At 33.4% G+C, this 19,922-nt stretch overlaps 1 protein-coding gene across 2 annotated transcripts in view; it reads left to right on the top strand.

Annotated features, from left to right (window-relative positions):
- LOC111439021 (protein MON2 homolog) overlaps positions 1–19,922 on the top strand; it is a 45,934-nt gene that overhangs the window by 19,773 nt on the left and 6,239 nt on the right. The window contains exons 11-37 of one of the 2 annotated variants that reach the window (XM_023076763.1): positions 822–902; positions 1,015–1,067; positions 3,697–3,766; positions 6,149–6,212; positions 7,829–7,977; positions 8,086–8,213; positions 8,280–8,337; positions 10,729–10,826; positions 12,340–12,424; positions 12,574–12,639; positions 12,703–12,762; positions 13,605–13,691; positions 13,884–14,070; positions 15,340–15,383; positions 15,462–15,590; positions 15,692–15,823; positions 15,912–15,964; positions 16,048–16,096; positions 17,367–17,425; positions 17,949–18,100; positions 18,208–18,353; positions 18,468–18,596; positions 18,680–18,765; positions 18,888–19,003; positions 19,152–19,264; positions 19,408–19,531; positions 19,797–19,918. In XM_023076763.1, the coding sequence (XP_022932531.1) occupies positions 822–902; positions 1,015–1,067; positions 3,697–3,766; positions 6,149–6,212; positions 7,829–7,977; positions 8,086–8,213; positions 8,280–8,337; positions 10,729–10,826; positions 12,340–12,424; positions 12,574–12,639; positions 12,703–12,762; positions 13,605–13,691; positions 13,884–14,070; positions 15,340–15,383; positions 15,462–15,590; positions 15,692–15,823; positions 15,912–15,964; positions 16,048–16,096; positions 17,367–17,425; positions 17,949–18,100; positions 18,208–18,353; positions 18,468–18,596; positions 18,680–18,765; positions 18,888–19,003; positions 19,152–19,264; positions 19,408–19,531; positions 19,797–19,918 (2,640 nt within the window). Of the gene's footprint in view, positions 1–821; positions 903–1,014; positions 1,068–3,696; positions 3,767–6,148; positions 6,213–7,828; positions 7,978–8,085; positions 8,214–8,279; positions 8,338–10,728; positions 10,827–12,339; positions 12,425–12,573; positions 12,640–12,702; positions 12,763–13,604; positions 13,692–13,883; positions 14,071–15,339; positions 15,384–15,461; positions 15,591–15,691; positions 15,824–15,911; positions 15,965–16,047; positions 16,097–17,366; positions 17,426–17,948; positions 18,101–18,183; positions 18,354–18,467; positions 18,597–18,679; positions 18,766–18,887; positions 19,004–19,151; positions 19,265–19,407; positions 19,532–19,796; positions 19,919–19,922 lie in introns of both variants that reach the window. The other variant, XM_023076756.1, reaches the window with a different exon arrangement.

The raw sequence follows: 19,922 nt of genomic DNA, 5'->3' as shown, positions 1-19,922 counted from the left end.
TTTTCATAAATTTGTTATGTGGGCTTTTAATGGATACTTTTGGCATGTTTTCTTTTGTCCTTACTGAATTTAGGTGGGCTCTTGTGATTTATTAGATTTCATGTTCAATTAAATTCTAAACTTAACTCAATGGGCAATTAAGAGCGTTTGTGTAGACAATCTGGATTCTCTTTTAGGTTTTCAAATTTCTTTGTGTTCAATGAATATGCCTTTGGTAGATGTGTTTTTGAAAATTGTTCTCCAATTATGTGATCCAAATGGTGGAAATTCTGAAACAAAATTTTTATGTTTTCATTGTATTTAAATTTTGAATATGAAAGTTTTAAATGTAGAATTATATTAAAAAACTATGTTCACGTTGTGTCTGGGTCCATGCTTCTTGGGGTAGCACATAAAAAGAACTGAAAAAAACTAATAGGCATGCTTGATTACATGGTTCTGAACCCAAACATGCTTGAAAAACTGGTCTACAAAGCTAAAAAGCTATGCGACCTTTACAACAAATGCCCCTATTTCAAACTGCGCATTAGCTTGCATCATCTATTGCACTGCCCCAAGAAAAACTATCTGCTTATATATTTAGACAACACTTTTAAAAGGTATAAACACTTGAAGCAATAACCAAAGCATCTTGATAGGAAGAAAACAGCACCAACTATATTTTTCTATCTTATAGAACCTTTGGCTAGAATGGAGTTCTTTGATACCTGTATTTTAGTCTCATTTCTGTTGAAGCTAAGTAATGGAGTTTTTTGCTTCTCATTGAGAATCTAAATCTATTGTATAACTATAACTTTTTTATTTTTTTATACCAAATGCAGGTTTTCCTCAGTATGTTATTGAAAGTTACTTTTCTTGATCTACCACTGTGGCATAGGATTCTTGTTCTTGAAAATTTGAGGGTAACTCTAATTAAGTTGATTACATGTGAATTGGTGGTTTGAATTCTGGCTTTGTTTTTGTTTTGTGTGTGTAGAAGTTTCTAATAATTTGAATTTGTCACGATCTTGATAGGGTTTTTGCATGGAGGCTAGGACATTGCAGGTTCTTTTCCAGAACTTTGATATGTGAGCTTACCAACTCCCGTTTATTTTATTTAATTGTGTTTTAAATACAAAATAGAAAATGTATGTCCAGAGCAGTTAAAATCTTTGAAGATACTATATTTATATAATTAAAAACCTTTTGGGTTTCATAGAAAATATTGTAAAACATTATATTAAAATAAATTGATAAATAAATAAATGACTTTTCATAAACAATTGAATTATAATAAAACATGAAAACGAGTGGGGGGATTTGACCCACATCTACCGTTCACCTTTCTCAATCCAAATGATAAATGGAGTTAAGAGCTTGAAGCAAATGGTATTTTCTCCTCGAAATCTTTGCTAGAAGACATCAGCTACAAAGAGACAGACCAATGAGGTCTTGCCGTATAGTATATGAACTGATCACTACCCAAAGAAAATCTGAAAATTTACATTTTCTTATAGGAGTATTACACTGTGCAGTCCTCACCCATGACAGATTGCAGCATCACTACCTATAATGGCTCTAGGGATGGAAAAAATATACCCGGGGGTAGGATCCCCAACTCTGGGCGGGGAATCGCTGATTTGACTGGATGTGGAGTCAAATCGGGGATTCTTTTGGGTCTCAGACAGGGATGGGGATGGACCTGAACCTGCCCCGAATAATATTATTTGATTATTAGATATAAAATGTATATTATAAGTATTTATATGTGCGTGTGTATGTGTTATAAACCCTTTACTGTGTATCTGTTTTTAGTTCCTATTTTTCTTTTTCTTTTTCTTTAAAAAAAATAATTTGTATTATACTGTTACTATACATAATTTTGTAATATAATAGTTTTGCTATTATAACAAAAAAATATTAAATATTTTAAAAATTAATCATTTAATAAACAAAAATATAACAATACGAACATAAAAGTAATAATTTTAATATATGTATTGATTTTTAATTATTTTTTTATTTAAAAAATAAAGAATAAAAGATAAGAAATTTTCCTCGTGGGGCCCAATCCTTGAACAGAGATTTCTTGACTCCTACCTGATTCCTCAAAATGGGGAATTGGACGGGAATGAGGATGAACCCGTGAGGACAGAGATGGGGAGTGCATCCTTGATCTCGCCTTGTTCCGTTGCCATCCCTAGCGTTTTATCTCCACATTGGTTTACTCTCGACAACAAGGAGAGAGAGTCCTGAAGTCAACTTTTCTATCTTTGTGGGTTTGCCTGCAAACTTTGTAGTACATTCTTTTTTCTTTTTAAATTTGCTAGTGCCCTCCCTATGGACCTTCATGAACTCCTCTCTCTTATTCTGGGGTCATCCTCTCGGAGATAAGAAAAAGCTTCTTTGGATGCATATTGTCGGAGCCTTTTTTGTTGTTAGTTTAGATTATGAGAAAACATTATATCTTCAACAACATAGCTCAATCTGGTTAATTGGGAGGTCGGTGGTTTGGCGTGTGGAGTTGGCTAAGTGGTTGTGGTTGTTTTTCATGGAGCCTAATGCTGTGTGGTACAAGGTCATTGTTAGTTAGTATGGCTCGTACCCTTCTGAGTGGGTTGCTATGGGTGGTACCAAAAGGCCTAAGAAGTTAGTATGCTGTGTGGCACAAGGAGAGTGAACTTCATTTTGGCTTGTGTTGGGTGTGGAATGGTGATTGTTACATGCTAAGACTGAGAAGGTGCATTTGAGTTTGCCTTTTCGTGAAAAGGGCAAAGTTTTGTGGTACGCTAGTTTCTTCACTATCTTGTGGGGAGTTCAGCTCGAGAGAAACAATAGGATGCTTAAAATTGAGGAGTGGTCTTGTGATGAGTTTGGAGAGGTAGTGAGGTTTAATGCCTCCTTGTGGACATCGGTCACTAGGCCCTTTTATACTTATGATCATGGTTTGATTTTGTCGGATTGGAGTCCCTTTTTGTTGGGCTTGTTTCTCGTTATGCACTTGTTTTCTCTTTTATCTTTCTCAATGAAAGTTGGTCCCGTACTAAAGAGAGAAAAAAAAGTAAAAAAGACAATAAAGCTCAATCTTTTGATAGATTTTGATCATGCCATCTTCCTAGTTATATCTTGGTGTAAATTATCCCCTCCTTCTTTCTATAGCGTTGATTTTCTTTTGGTCCTAATGGAATAGTCCTATGTCACTCCCTTGGCTTGGGAAACTTCGCCTTTTTTTTTGCAAGTTCCTTACATAATGAAATTGTTTTTTATTTTATTTTTATTTAAAAAAGAATACTATTGCAGAAGTGTAACTCGTGGCACACTCGGTAGACATTTTTGCAACTTTTCTGTCATTGTTACCTAAGAAAATGTAAGAGGAGGGTGAACGTTAAATTACTCTAAGTTGACAACAGGGTTAGAGATGTATACACTCATGATATCATAAAACATATAACATGAGTTATGAAATCCTTTTAACAGTCAAAGATATTAGAACATGATTTATGTTCTCTTCCTAAGCCTTTAATTGGCTTCTATTTACCGGATATATGCCTTAACTGGATTTTATATCTTTTTATTGTTTTTCTTTTACCGTTTTTGTTTTCACTATCTTGTGGGGTTGGTTTTCTGTAAGCATTAGACTTTTAGGTTTTATTTTTTCTCACAGGACATCTGTGTATCCCAATGTATATTGATTACTTATTTTAATTGATCTTGCAGGCATCCGAAAAACACAAATGTTGTTGAAGGCATTGTTAAATCCCTTGCTAGAGTTGTCTCCAATGTTCAGGTATTTATTTCAATTTCTCGACAGCTGTCACTTTTCCAGGTAGCTTTATGACTTGGGATAATTAGCAGTAAAAGGGTAAAAGAAGAAATGAGATGGAGGAAATGAGAAACCAAGATTGGTTATGAGGAAAAAAGGATTGAACACAAGAACACTGGCTCCACTAGTTGGAATATCCAAGGACATCAATACAATACAAACTTAATTAGTGGAAAATTCAACAACTCTGTTCGCATGTGGAATTAGTTTGTTTCACTTTGGTGTAGCCTATTATGATTCAAGGATTTTATTATGATTCAAAAGTGTTCAATACAAGAGATCGACCCTCTATTGATAGAGAATTGAATAACAAACTAAGTACTTAATAAATTACAAAAGATTTTAACCAAAGGGAGTAAACTAACTCACTATGTCAATTCCGTTTTTAGGTATTATGTACCTTCAATATTATGTTTGGGTAGCTTTCTTTCTTTCTTTTTTTAATTCTTTTTTTTTTTAATCTTGAATTTCTTGCCATGCGTAACTTGTTTCAATTTCTTTTGGAATGTTGCCCATTGACTTTTGGTATTTACCTTCAGTTTGAGTTAGATTATTTGGCTCTAAATCCGAATTGAAATTTTTATCTGTCCAATGATGTTTGTGGTCAAGGAATCCCCTTTGAAACTTTGGTGTTGTCCTTTTCAATTTTTGGTCATAAATGACCTTAGGTTTGGATGAAATTGATGTGTTAAAATTTAGAACCTTTGTACAACGTCCAAGATTATTTCTCACTCTTGCTTGATACCAACATTTTGTCGGACTCTCATAATCAATCCAAAATTCATCTTCATATTCGTTTGAGTCCTCAACATTTGATAGGTGTTCTCATGGATCATAATAACAATAAGAATTGAATTGAGATCACAATTCTTGTGCAACTGTTGACCCAAAATCTCTTGCTTTTTATCCAAGAGCTCATGTTCTTCAAAGTCTATTCCATGAACGGTAAGATATTTCTTTCTTGCACCCACTGGTTCCTGTACCAAGCCATGAAATCGTGAATCATAATCAAAATATTAAGATCAATTCTTGGTGGAAGAAATAATCTCTAGTTCTTGGAGTCATTGGAATCGGAACCCAATCTTGATTTCCTTTGTCTTCGAATCCAACCTTGCTCGAATCAGAATCCCACTCTTGATTTCTATTGTATGGTTGAAATCTTTGTCTTTCTTGTGCATTGTATCTCCAACAGCTCATCTTTCTTAGGTTGTAGTTCTTCGTTCTTACAAATCTTGTATTGGATTTTGGTTTTCCATCATGGCGTCTATTTCTATGATCTTTTCTTGCAAAGAGGGTATTCCAACAGGTATCCCCTTGTAATTTGGCATGCACAGTCGAATATTGAGCATAGGTTCACGGAAGGTCCTTCTTGCAAACTGTGTCAACGAGAGTTTCTTGGTATCTATTTGGTGGCAGCCATGGCTTAGACAATTGCTCTAGTAATAATTTGGTGTAGCCTATCTGACAAAGGAGATAACTCTTCAACAAATCTAACCTGAAGGATTATCTGATCAATCAAAAGTATTGTTTCCTTTTGGAAAAAGAAAAGGAGCTCTGAGCCTAAATTGATGTTGTATAAAAACCTGATAATTTTTCTCTCTTTTGTCTGGTGGTGGCTAATTTGTGGTACATATATTTGATATTATCGGAATCCTAATGCCTTTTCTGTGGGGCATAAAAGATTTTGTGCGGCCATAGTTCGAAGAAGAGAAAACAACAGATTTTGCTTAGAAGTAACTACTTCATGATTCTTTTGGATGTTCGGCTCAAAAGAAATGAATGAATTTTCATTGGTGAAGAAAGGAATTTGGATCAACTTCTGGATGCAATTGTTTTTCATGCCTCTTGTTGGTGTCTTTAATCTAAAAACTTTTTCTGTAATCACTCTCAGCCTTTTATGCAAACTAATTGAAGATCTTCCTGAAACTCCGTTATTCCTTTTTGAAATTTCATCATATCGTAATCCTGTATCTAAGAGATGGGGCTCCAAAGATACTCGAATGAAGTCTGGATTATGATTTTAAAGCTCAAAATGAAATTTGCAACGCCTTAAAGAAATTGGTCAAACGAACTAAGTCTTAGAATCTCTCATGACTCTAAATGATTGCTTCATCTACAAACTTGAGGTATTAGATATTATAATATCTCTCCCAACTCCAAAAAGCAACCATGCTTTTCTAATTAATAATCAAACTTTTATTGGGAAAAAAATAAAAGTACAAGGGCAAACAAAAGGAGAGCCCACAAAAAAGCAGAAAAACTACAAAATCCAATCAAGATATGAGTGATTAATAAAAAGAGATAAATGTCAAACTATTTACTAATAAAAGGATATGAATATTGTAGGTCCATGAGATGAGTGAAGAAAGCCTGGTAGCTGTCGCTGGAATGTTTAGTAGCAAGGCCAAAGGTAACTATTTTCTTTATTTAGCTTGCCTTATTAAATTAAATTACTCTCTCTCTATGTGATCTCTTAAAGTTGTAGTTTGCTTCTTTTCCCACATTATATCTGTTGCTGCAATCAATCTGAAGTTCTTTTGGTCTTGTTTATTTATTTATTTTTGTTTATTTTTGACTGGGCAGAAGTTGCTTCTCCTCCATGTTACCATAAGTATAAACTTTTGGACTAAGGATATTTCAGACATGCTAATCCTAATGATTTATTGACTGCCTGCAATTTTTTTTTTTTTTTTTTGAATTGAAGCCCTATAATTATCAGATAAACTGACATTTAATGAATTGACATCATCCTATATATTGTAATGAGGTTGAGTATCCTATCTTCACTACTCAAACTGACATTTAACTCATCATCTGAATCATTTTAAGGAGCTGAAAGAGAAGACAAAGGATCATTCTATGACATTAAAATACCGTGAGGGAATTTAGAACTACCTAGACCATAGCTAAATTCTAATGATACTGTTTGGGTATTTTCCTTGAACAATATTCTTCAATTAAATTTTCATTATAAGAGTAAAATACAGGGTCAATAGAAGGTAAAAGTATTGAGGATTTTTCCTTGTATAGAGTTTTGAATAGGCTGCAATGAAGCAGATGTTGTTGACAATACTTAACATCTAAAGTAATTTATATGTTTTCTCAATCAAAGTTAAAGTTACTAGATAATATTCATTCTCAAATTTGATATGAAGATTGGAATACTTTCTTACTCTAGCTAATATTTTATAGAGGATTTAATTTACGTGCTTTATTTATTTATATGGATTTTCTCGGTCATAATAGATCAGAGTTGTTCAAATTGTAGTCTGTTGTTAACCTCTATTTGCCGTCAGTTCTTTCTATTAGACCAAAGAGAGAGTGGCCAAAAGCAATCTGAGAAATCCTTTATCCTCGAATGTCTTCTAGGAAATTACAGATTTGCAGCAGTTGTTAGGATGTTTTTATCTTCGGTACATATTAGCTTTCTTGATGACTCTAGGAGCTGGTCTTTTTTTGCATCGGGAGTTTTCTCAGTCAAATCTTTATCTCATCATTTGGCCTCCTCATCTCCTTTGAATAAGGAGGTTTATTCAGCACTTTGGATGTCCAGAAGTCCTAAACGAATTAACATTCTTAGATAGATTATGATCAATAAAAGTTTCAATTGTTCAGAAGTTCATCAACCGAAGCTTGTTCACATTACATAGCTAATGTGCTATAGCTTGGGGATGCTTTATCCCCCATAAAATGAAATTCTTATAGAAAGACATTCGTGTCATGTAAGAAGATTAGGAGAACAAGTGTTCCTTGTCTTTAAATCCCTAGAAAATTAAAGATCAGTTCGTTAAAACTCTATTGGCCTGAAATTATAGAAGAGATTCAGCATTTCCTTCTATGAGATTAAATGGGTCAGTTAACAAGAATGCAGTTTCTGTTAAAAATTGGGCTTTCAACTTTAAAAAAAAGGAAAAACAATTTTTAAAAAAATACTTTACTAATTTCATTTTATTTAATTTTTCTTAATCAATTAGCAAGTTCCTTTCATATTTATGCTCAGAAGATTAAAACTCACATTTTCTACAGGGATAGAGTGGAGTCTCGATGGTGATGCATCAAATGCCACCGTTTTAGTTGCTAGTGAAGCGCATGCAATAACCCTGGCTGTTGAGGGCCTGCTAGGCGTTGTCTTTACTGTGGCTACTTTAACTGATGAGGCAGTTGACCTCGGGGAGGTATCTTGGCTTTCATTTTTCCTTTCTAATATACTTTATGATCATGTCTCTTATTAAGATGCAATGTGAAGTGGACTCATCCTTTATTGTATTCTTTTGATATTATAGATTGAATCTCCCAGGTCTGATAATGATCCACCAGGAAAGTGCAACGGAAGATTAGCAAGTGTCTGCATTTCAATGGTTAATTCTTTGTGGCTGACAATACTTGATGCATTGTCCCTTGTTCTTACAAGGTATGTTAATTTTTCTTCTGTAAAGTATAATTGGCGCAGAACATTGAAATGAGCTTCTGTTGAAAGATCCCAGGGGGAGGCTATTGTCTTGGAGATCTTGAAAGGATATCAAGCTTTCACACAGGTGACTGAATATGATTACTGCTATCTTATTGTGGTGCTTTTCATGAGAGTTGTTGTGAGAAAAGTGTAGTTGGTGACATTTGTTTTAATGAAGAAACTTAAATGATCAAATGAAGTTTTAAAATAGACTGGAGAGTCTTGTAATAAATGATTAAAAGATCTTTGTTTGGTTATTTTTCCTTCGTCGGAGGGAATCTAGTTACATGATGAAGTTAAAAAACGTTAAATTTATGAAGACATATGGATTAAAAAAATACATGAAGAATTGAAGTTCCTTAAAGTAAGCCTATATAGATTTTTTGTGACAATAAAGTTGCCATATTGATAGCTCATTATTCAGTTTTATATATTAGAACAAAACATATTGAAGTTGACAAACATTTTATTAAAGAAAAGATGGATCCATGTGCAGTATGTATTCCTTATCATCCTATGACAAAGCAAATTGCTGATGTACTAATTAAAGGACTTCTCGAGAAGCAATTTGACAAACTAATTGATAAGCTGGCTATGAAAGAAATCTTAAACCAACTTGAGGGGAGCATTAGTTGTCAATATTTAGAATCATTTTTTGAACCAGAGACGTTTTTTATTTATTGATATAGTGAAAAAGAGGCCAATGCTAAAAAATACAAACTCCAAAAAGGAGTGAAAGTAAGTACAAATACAACAAAGACCATGATGAGGAAAAAAATACAACAAAAAGCCAAACTAAAGAACAAAATACCAAACCAGAAAGCAATTAAAGAATCTATGAAGGATATAGAAAGCGTACTCGTGAAGATTGTTGTTGCGAGACCAAATATGTGAGAATTAGAATACTTCTATTCCATTCACTTAAGAGATATATGTCTAGAAGTGTGCAAAGGTTAGTAAAAAGACAATAAAGCACAATATGTCTAAGATATTTACAATAATACAACTTACTAGTTTAAGCATTATAACGCCCCCTCAAGTTGGAGCATCTATGCTAATGATGTTCAACTTGTTAGAGGGAATCTAAATGCTCCCTTTAATGCTTTCATAAAAAATCTTCTAATTGCTCTCTAATCTTTACCTATCCTATGGATACAAACTTTAATGTATTTTCTCATGCACAAAATTACAGTTGACCTCAATATGTTGTGTCCGCTCATGAAATGTTGGGTTGGATGTGATATGATGAGTTGCTTGATTATTACACCAGAATTTTGTTGGTGATGTGATATCAAATCCCAATTTAGTAAGAAGTTGATATATTCATACTAATTTACACACATAGTGTGTCAGTGTTCTATATTCTAATTAGCATGACACCACATTTTGTTTCTTACTCTTCCAAGAAACCAAATTACTTCAGACAAATGAACAATATCCTGAAATTGATCTTCAATCTTCCTTAGACCCAATTAGTGTCGTAGAAACATTCTATATTGGTTGGACCATAATCCTTATTTAATAAACCATGCTCGAGAGCAGCCTTCAAATAACACATAATCTGTTCCAATGCAGCCCAATTATCAATTATAGGAGAGCACATATACTGGCTCACAATATTCATTGAATATGCTATGTCTGGTCCAATTATCGTAAGATAATTAAGTTTTCCCACTAATCTCCTAGAGCTTTCAGGTTCTTTCAGCAATTCCCCCTCTTTTGTGAGTCGTAAATTGGCCACTATTGGGGTAGTGCCTGGTTTAGCATCTAACTTCTCTGTTTCAGCCAACAAGTCAAATACACATTCTACCTACGATAACATGATTCCTTTCTTGCTTCTTATTACATCAATTCTTAGGAAGTATTTTAACCTTCCCAAGTTTTTTGTATGGTTTTGACGATGGAGAAAGACCTTGAGTGATTGGATACCCAAAGTGTCATCAAACGGAGAAAGACCTTTTGGTGTTTGGAGTCTTTACTCCTTTTTCTTTCATTCATCAATGAAGTTGTTTCTCCTTTTGAAAAAAAATATAACAGGATAGGATTTTAAGTTTATGCACCATAAACATGTGCTAGCTCTCTAACTAAATAATTGAAGTAGGCAAAAACGAATCTTACAACCAACCTACTTGATGAAAATGATAAAAAGTTCTCAAATTACAAAATAATGGCCTAGAAACATACCTGGATCATGTAGAATTCTTTTGGTGAAAACTTCTGAGCTTTAGCTTCTTTTTTTCTCCAAACAAGAAACAAACTTTTTGATTAAAAGGAAGAAAAATGAGCAGAGACACAATCTTCATAAGGGGAAAAAAAAATTACTGGGAAGTTCAAAAGTGAAATTATGGAAGAACTAACTCTCCAAATTAAAGAGCCAGATATATTGCACATTTTCCTGAAAAGTAGAATTTTCTGTTTAGAGATAAATATGCTATATGCACTCTGCTGTATTATGATTAAGTGTGATGATTCACAGGCATGCGGACTTCTCCATGTTGTTGAACCATTGAACTCATTTCTTGCCTCCCTTTGCAAATTTACGATTAATTTTCCGAGTGCAGCAGAAAAGAAGAGGTATTTAGTTCTATATAAACGAATTTAACAATTTCAATTTTTTTTTTTTCTCAATTCTCTCTATCTCCTCAACACGAGAACTAGCATGTATGTATAATTTTAATTTGGAAGCACCTTTGTTCCTAATATGAACAGTAACTTGGTTGAGATCAAGGTTGAAGTTAATAGGAAGACGTGTCCCTATTAATTTTTTCTAATATTTTCTTTATATCTAGAATATATTTGATAACAATAAATAATAGTAATTTTAATAAAAAATCAAGGTCAAAGTTAAGATTGGGGTTCAAATAGAATGTGGGATGCACGACTATAATTTTAAGGAATTGAGATGGGTTAGGGGAGAGGGGAATGTGGAGTCCATAATAAAATTAAGGAAGAATGAAAATATTACCATATGGGTTAGTTGCTGCACATGACCTTGATTTTTCAATTTGAGCCAACCGTAAATTTATTTTCTTAACAATTAAACCTTGTTGATACGACTTGTGGAGCATGTGCATATTGTAACATCTTGGATTTCCTATAAAATTATTGTTATGATATCAAAAATGCTTTGTTATCAAATGATATTAAAACCCGGTTGAATTGAAATTAGGAACTTTTTGGATATGTGAACTCCTAATTCAAAAACAGTAAAACTCCCAAATCTATTCGATTTCAACCTGAAAGTTTAGGTTAGAAATGAATTGCCTAAGAGTCGAATGCTCTACAAGATAGGATGATCAATTGTACTTGAATGTTCTTTGTATGCGATGGTAAACACTATTGGTTTGAGAGAACTAGAATTCCTCTATTTGATTCACTAAGGAGATATATATACAAGTGTACAAGGTTAATCTTAGTAGAAGGTAGAAAGACAATAAAAGACAACACAACTAATATATTTACAAAATTATAATTATACTAATATAAGAGCTCTAACACTCTCCTCAAGTTGGAGCATTTATATTTATCTTGCCCAACTTGATAGAGGTAATCTATCCATGTTTCATTTATTGCCTTTTAGAAAATATTTCCTAATTGCTCTCCAGCCTTATTAAAGAACCTTATTGTTTTCTTTCATGTACAAAATGAAAGTCGGTTTAGTTCGCTCATGAAGTACCATATTAGTCACCACAATTTGGTCGATGTGATATCAAATCTCAATTCAATAAGAAGTTGACATATCCAGACTAATTCACATGCACAATATCCAGACTAATTCACATATATAATATCCACATTTTGTTTTCTACTCTTCCAAGAAACCATATTACCTAATAACTACTATTAAATGCTGATAGTTTTTCAGGTATTTTTGCATAGTTTGACATTTGAAGGTTTCTCATTGACTTGTGGAGCTTATTTTGTCATCAATTTGTACTTTGAAGCTAAGGTTATTTATTATGTGTGTTTCTGTGTATAGATACCAATTCACTGATGCACACCCTCGAGAATCCATGCTCTTTGATTTTAATGACCTAACTGTTCTCACTTGAAAGTGTTATCATGCTTAAACCCAATGTTTTTGCAGCATCCCCCAGTCTCCTAATTTAAAACGATTGGAGCCTTTCACTGATCAAAGGGATACTGTTGTCCTTACCCCCAAGAATGTGCAGGTATATATCCAGTTTCTACATTCATTCTCTCATAGAATATTTTTTGAATATTAATTTTTTATCTTAATTAAATTATGCCTTCCATACTGAATCTCAAAGTGTAATATGAAAGTTATAATTTAGTTGATTCTCATAGTTTTTCAATTCAGGCCTTGAGGACTCTTTTCAATATCGCCCACCGATTGCACAATGTGCTGGGTCCATCTTGGGTGTTGGTACGTTAACTTATTTCTCACTTGTAATTAGAGAAAGATTATGATAAGAAGTGTTGATTTTAGGTCTTGGATACTCTTGCGGCTCTAGACCGTGCAATTCATTCACCACACGCCATGACACAGGTATTTTTAATCTATGGTTGAGCTTCCTTTTCTTTTTCTTCTTGTGGAATGAGTCAGAGACTAGAATGATCATACTTTGATATGATCTATTCTATAGGAAAAGGAAAAATATTAAATTTATCCCAACCTTTTAGACCAAATGTGGGTGGAAATTTGGACCTTCCATCTCAAGGAAAGGAGTAGATACCTTTAACCTATCTAATGGGCTACCCAAACCTGTTATTAGCTTCTTTTTTTTTGTATGTAGTAGTATCTTAACATAGGAATAAGGAATTTTGAGTTTGTACCACTGTAATACTATTTCCTTATTATTAATGTAGTGCAATGTTTAGTAGTTCTTGGTTTTTATTTGACCAAATAGGTTACCTATATTTACTGTTTTTAATCATTTAAAATTTTTAATTTAGGGTTAACTTGCCTTGTTCTTAAACTATTCGTTTGTCAGTTTTAACAACTGAGTCATTAGTTATTAGACAATTGTATCAATGAACGATGGTCATCCTTGGGATGTTATAAGAACTCACTTGATCCACTAATCATTGGTACCAACATATATGCAAAACCACGTACTTCATCAATAATTCTCAAGTGGAAAGCCCGTACAAATTTTTGAAATGTCTGTACGATTTAAAAAAAAAAAACAAAAAAAGAAGGTCCGAGTATACTTCTCTCTTAAACCTTCAGTGAATACTCTTTTGAACAAAACTAGGTGGCTTTGTCTCCCGATGATAATTCTGTGCTTATCTTGACCTGCTGTTCATTCATTCAATGATGTACCACTTTTCGCTGTTTCTATTGATCTATTTGTTACTTTTGCATATTTGTTGCCTTTATGCGAACAGGAGGTATCCACCTCCGTCCCAAAGCTTACAAGGGAATCATCTGGCCAGTACAGTGACTTTCACATTCTTTCTTCTTTAAATTCTCAGGTAAGTTTTTAATGAACTATTAAAGACAGTGCTGCTTTCCTCCAGTTTCGTGAATCAGGAAGAAACAATGTAGCCATACCAGTTCTTGAAAAAGAAAGTAACTTCCCAGAGAATTGGTTTGAAAGTAGCCCGCCAAATACAGATTTTATTGTGCGCTTCCCCTAATTACCTTTTTTTTTCTTCTTTTTGAAGCTATTTGAGAGCTCAGCACTGATGCACGTATCTGCAGTGAATTCCCTTCTTTCAGCATTATGTCAGCTTTCTCATCAATATCTGACTAGTGGTTCCAGTGGTTTTGGCCTAGCTACAAGTCAGAAAATTGGGAGCATCAATTTTTCTGTGGAAAGGATTATATGTATCCTTGTCAATAATCTTCACAGTATGTCAAATCAATGGATTTTCTGTTTTTTAATTATGTTTTTGTGAACATATCTGTCCATTATCAGTTTTATGTATAATGCAAGTTTGTACTGCCTCAGATATGTTAGTTTGTGCACCAAACTCATGGTAAAGCATGCTTAAAATAGGAGCTATGCCATTATAATCCCATGTTATTATGTGAATTTTCATAGTATATGGATCATTGTTCAAGTATTGGAGTTTCCTTTATATTTATTACTCATTTTGGTTACCTGAACCATGCACAAACCGGCATTAAAGAAAAATCTGACTGTTTCATTTGTGGTTGTACTATATCTGATCTCTCTGAGTCATTCTCTTGTTAATATCCGAAGTTAAATGATATGCTGCTCTTAGAATCTTTTATCTCTGGAAGTTGTATTCTTGATGGAAGTTTGGGAGGACCTTTAGGCCAGTTTTTCAAAGGTCAAAAGTGTAGAAGAAATTTAATGGTCTAGAGTGCTCGGTTGAATTGATTATTTATTAATTTATATAAAATGACTTTCCAATTTAATCTTAGGTGTAAAATCACGTAGACAGTTGCTTTTGCAATCAGCTTTCTAGAAATCTATCACCTCCTCTAACAAAATTTGAAAAATTTCATTTGTGTCCTTATGTATATCTTTCTTATATTCTTTGTATTTAAACTGGAAAAAATTGTGTTTGATTCAATTGTTATTATAATTATTGTTTTTCCCTGTTCTTCCAATTATGAGAATGAACAGAATAATTTGTAACTTACATTATATAAGATTTCAAATAATTTTCTTATAGAAGATTTGACTTATTCAGTACCAACATAAAAATAGCTGAAATGATATCTCTACTTTAGTAATTGTTACTAATCACATTAATTTACTGTTAATTTATTAGATACTATAGCCTACTACTTCAAGTTTAAAAATGAAATCTACCAAACATTAAATATATTTCATATTATTGCTAGTTTTGCTAAACGCACAATTGCAAGAGTTATTTTAACAGCCACGATAATCCCAAACTACATCAGAAGAGTGAAAAGTGCCTAGTTTCTTAAATTTTTGAGTATTTGGATACCTAGTCAAAGGTGATTAAAAAAACACTTAAAACATACGTTAAAGTGCTTTTAGAGGGAGTTCTTAAATAATGCATTTTCCTATATTATTGTGTGAAATATGATTCACTTAAAAATACTTCTCCCGAAATTCATCACAAACTTTTATAATGTTCTAATGTTCACACAGTGAATCAATTGTATGTTTTATGATAGGAGTTGAACCACTATGGGATCAAGTTGTTGGCCATTTTGTTGAGGTAACGACATTTCAATTTCTTTGATTTCCATTTTGCATTAATTAAAAAGTTTTACACCTTCCATGAATGGATTTGCAGCTTGCCAATAACTCCAATCAGCATGTACGCAATATAGCACTTGATGCATTGGACCAATCAATCTGCTCAGTTTTAGGTTCAGAGCCCTTTCTAGATTTCACCTCACCTAATCATCATACCTCTTTGAAGGTTGTTAGGATTCTCATCGTGGTTCTTTTCTGTGTTTTATATAGTGTGAGAGAAAAACTAACTATGATTTGGGTGCACGTGGGCATCTGCATCTGTTTTAGATTGAAAACAGGCTTGAAAAGCTGAGGTCACTGGAATGTTCTGTTATATCTCCTCTACAGTCTCTGTATTCGTCTTCTCAAAGCATTGATGTTTGCTCAGGATCATTAAAGATTCTTCTGCATGTTTTAGAGGTAACTTAGGCTACTAACAATAGCTAAATTCCGTCTTTTATGTATCCATCTCTGCCCAAGTTCATAATATTGTCTTTGAAAAACTCAGAGACATGGAGAGAAATTACACTACAGTTGGCCAAATATTCTTGAGCTGTTAAGGTTTGGGTATCACCTACTATTATAATTTCAATTACCTAAACATCGTGCTGTTAAGTTTTTCTCTAACTACTTGTATTTTAAAGGTCTGTTGCAGATGCTTCTGAGAAAGACCTTGTTGCTCTTGGCTTCCAGGTTAGGAAATGGTTCAATATTTTATAACTATTAAGAACACGTCATACTTTCCAGAAAATTGAATCCTTGCTTCATGTTTCTCAACAAAAAATTGAATTCTTAGTTTTCTCATCAATTCTTGCTTCATATTTCTTAACCCAAAAAAAAAAAAAAAAATTGAAATCTTAACCAAATTCCAAAAACAAGTTTTTGAGAACTATGTTTTTTTTTTGTTTAGTTTCCAAAATTTTGTCTTGATTTTAAAAAACATACGAAAAAATGTAGATTACAAAAACCAGAAACTAAATACCAAATGGTTATTAAACAGGGTCTTAGCTTCCAAAAAGTCATTTTTTTCCTTTAGAAGTCTCATTCCATAACTTGCCTGGATTTACGGCTTGAAAGAAATCTCTAGAAGTTTGGAGGTTTTTTTTTCTGATTTGTTCATTTTTGTAGCCTCTGACCATCTATTGATATTTGTATACATCTTTAAAAATTTCTCCCTCATCAATCTGGATTGAAAGGGTTTTTGTTAATCTTAACTTTCGTTTGGAAGGGTCTTGTCATCCTCCTTTCTGTTATCCATGTTCGTATATAATACAATCCCCTGTTTAAGAATAATGTTTGTCCATTCGAAACTCTTATCTGTACTCATTCTTAAGTTGTTAAATAGATGTGTGTTCTCAGCATTTTTGTTATATATCCCTGATCTTTTAGATAAATTTATAACTGGGACAAAGTAATCAATCAAGTAAAATATAATCAATACTTCGTAACTTGCAAATAATAGTGAGCTACTGAATTGGTTTTGTTCACTGTCCTCTATTTGATTATCACCCTTTTTACTATAGTTCGTATACATGGTTGACTTTTTACACCTTTACTCCTTTGAAGAAGAATTATAACTTATTTTTTAAACATGTTACTCCCTGCACTAGGTTGCTGTTTGTTTCTCCACATATTTAGATTGCTGTAGTTTCTTTAATTTTACTTTAGGCAACTATATTTTTCTCGGTTGATGCATTACTATCACATAGTCCGTCTGCTGTTATTGTTTTTATAGCAAATCCATATCCATGTCCATCTGTTGCATTGGAAGGTCTAATGAACTTTCGATTTCATGACTCGACCTGTGGACGGTGATACATGCCTATATGCTGTTATATCTGCAGTTTTCTTCCAATTACTTAATTTTGTTTCCAGATAGTTGCTTGCTTAATTTTCTTTATAACAGCTAAATACTAGTAATTCTGTCTACATAAAAATAATCTAATTTTTGTTTTCCTTTTAGAGTCTACGCGTGATCTTGAACGATGGACTTTCCAGCTTACCACAAGAATGCCTTCACGTGTAAGAGCTTCTGTTTGGAATTTTTATTCGCTTAGAATTTTTTCTTATTTCACTCTGCTCCCTCTACTTTGTATGCTTCCCTCTTCACGTCTTCACCCAATTATTGCTTTCGTAATTATTATGTTCTATCAAAGAATGGAGCTTTATGTTTTAAATTTTGATATGTATTTATACTCTTGCTTATGATGATCCACTGCCTACAGGAATTATTTTCTTCTATCAAGATATTTTATTGGCCTTCTATTTTTTCCCCGAGTGTAGAACAATTAGCATTCTTATTCCATCAGAAGTAAAATGAATCTGAAATTTACTTGGCTAAATTGGAATAACTTGCTGTGTTTGGCCTCAAGAACCAATTTATTGAACGCAGGAGGCTATCATAACACTAATTAATCGATCCACCTTTAGGTTCTAGCTGATCTGAATAAACATAAAAACAAAAGCCGAAACTTGAGCTAGTAGGGTCACTATTATACCTTTTGATGTAGAAATTCTTACTTTGATATCAATTTGCATGTTGCAGATGTGTAGACGTGACAGGAGCATACAGTGCTCAAAAAACGGAGTTAAATATAAGCTTAACAGCAATAGGGCTTTTGTGGACTATAACTGATTTTATTGCTAAGCGGCTTTCACATGATCTTGTGGGTGAGAAGGAAGCAAGTAACCTCCCTGGTAAGTGTGCATACTGTTATACCTCTGTCATTAGCTGTTTTTGTGTTCACCCTTTGCTGTTACTAAAATGGCTTCAATTGCAGACGTGCCTGCTGTCTCTAAACAAGTTAATGTTGAGCGGACTGAGGAGGAAATGATTGGGGCTTCCATTCACACTGATGCTTCTCCATTCACAAACATGGTTGATTGCAACAAGTTGTTGTTTTCAGTTTTCTCATTGCTTCATAAGCTTGGAGCTGATGATAGGCCAGAGGTAGAATAATAGCCCCTACCTTCATTTTGTCCACCTTGATGCGTTATATGTAGAATTAACTGTGATTCCTATGAACTATAAGCTAGTAATATCAGCACATTTGTATGCCTTCAGGTCCGAAATTCAGCTATCAGGACACTCTTTCAGAGTCTTGGAAGTCATGGTCAAAAGCTTTCAGAAAGCATTTGGGAGACTTGTCTTTGGGATTATGTTTTCCCCATTTTAGACCATGCTTCCCACATGGTAACTGTGATATGATAACATAACCATACTTTGACCTTTGGCTGATCTTTCTGCTGACGACCTTTGAACTCTTTGTTTTGAAGGCTGCAACCTCATCCAAAGATGAATGGCAAGGGAAAGAACTGGGAACTCATGGTGGAAAGGCGGTCCATATGCTTATACATCACTCGTCTGTATTAATCTTGATCCTTGCCTAAATATAATCACTTTTGTTCTTTTATATTACTTTCCTGACTCCTAAAATAGATAAAATTATTGTATATTATTTTCTCATACTACATGCATTTGCAGTCGTAATACTGCTCAGAAACAGTGGGATGAAACGCTGGTTCTGGTGCTTTCTGGAATAGCACGTATATTACGTTCTTTTTTCCCATTCCTCAGAAGCTTAAGAAATTTTTGGTCTGGTAGGTCAATCGTCAATCTTTTAGCATCATAGCATGAACTTTCTCATTTACTTCTGTCTATATCTGTCATATTCTATATTGTTTAATTCATCTTTAACAGCTTTACATTGGTTGTTCGTAATAATGTCGCATGCTTCTCTTACTACAGAATGGGAATCTTTGCTTCTTTTTGTGAAGAATAGCATTCTAAATGGTAGTAAAGAAGTAGCTCTTGCAGCAATAAACTGTCTACAGACTACAGTTATTTCCCATTCTCCCAAGGTAAACATCGAGTAAACCAAAGAAATTTTTGTTTCATATGCATGTTTCCATTGGCATATACTGAAAATATAATTCATATCGACTTGCTATATAAATGATAATAAATGACCTGAATCATCTTTGCTCTTTAACTTGTGGAACAGGGAAACTTGCCAATGACTTACCTTGTTTCAGTACTTAATGTGTATGAGCTTGTACTTCAAAAGTCACCACACTACAGTGGTAATGCTGCTAGCAAAGTGAAGCAGGAAATTTTGCATGGTCTTGGTAATGATTTACTTTTAATGAATATATATAAATATATTTTACATATATGTCTCTTCATTGACTTATATGTCTGAAACAATCCCTAAACATTTGTGAATCTAATCAAATATGAAGGCTGAAACCATTCAGTTATTTGTGAGATTCACAATAGGATCAGAGAGATAATATAAAAGATTTTTAATATTAACTTGATGCTACTGTGATCTTGCAATATGTACTTTTCATGCTTATTATTAACGCTCTCCGTCTGTTAAATTGTTTACAGGAGAGCTGTATGTGCAAGCACAAATGATGTTTGACAACCAGATGTACACACAATTGCTATCAGTTGTTGATTTGGCCATTAAACAAGCAATAATAACTAACGAGAACTTTGAAACTGAATTTGTAA

The sequence above is a fragment of the Cucurbita moschata genome, unplaced genomic scaffold (genome assembly GCF_002738365.1).
Source record: "Cucurbita moschata cultivar Rifu unplaced genomic scaffold, Cmos_1.0 Cmo_Scf00003, whole genome shotgun sequence".
Taxonomy (NCBI): domain Eukaryota; kingdom Viridiplantae; phylum Streptophyta; class Magnoliopsida; order Cucurbitales; family Cucurbitaceae; genus Cucurbita; species Cucurbita moschata.
Note: the sequence above shows the minus strand (reverse complement) of the source record. Positions and strands in the feature narration are given on the sequence as shown.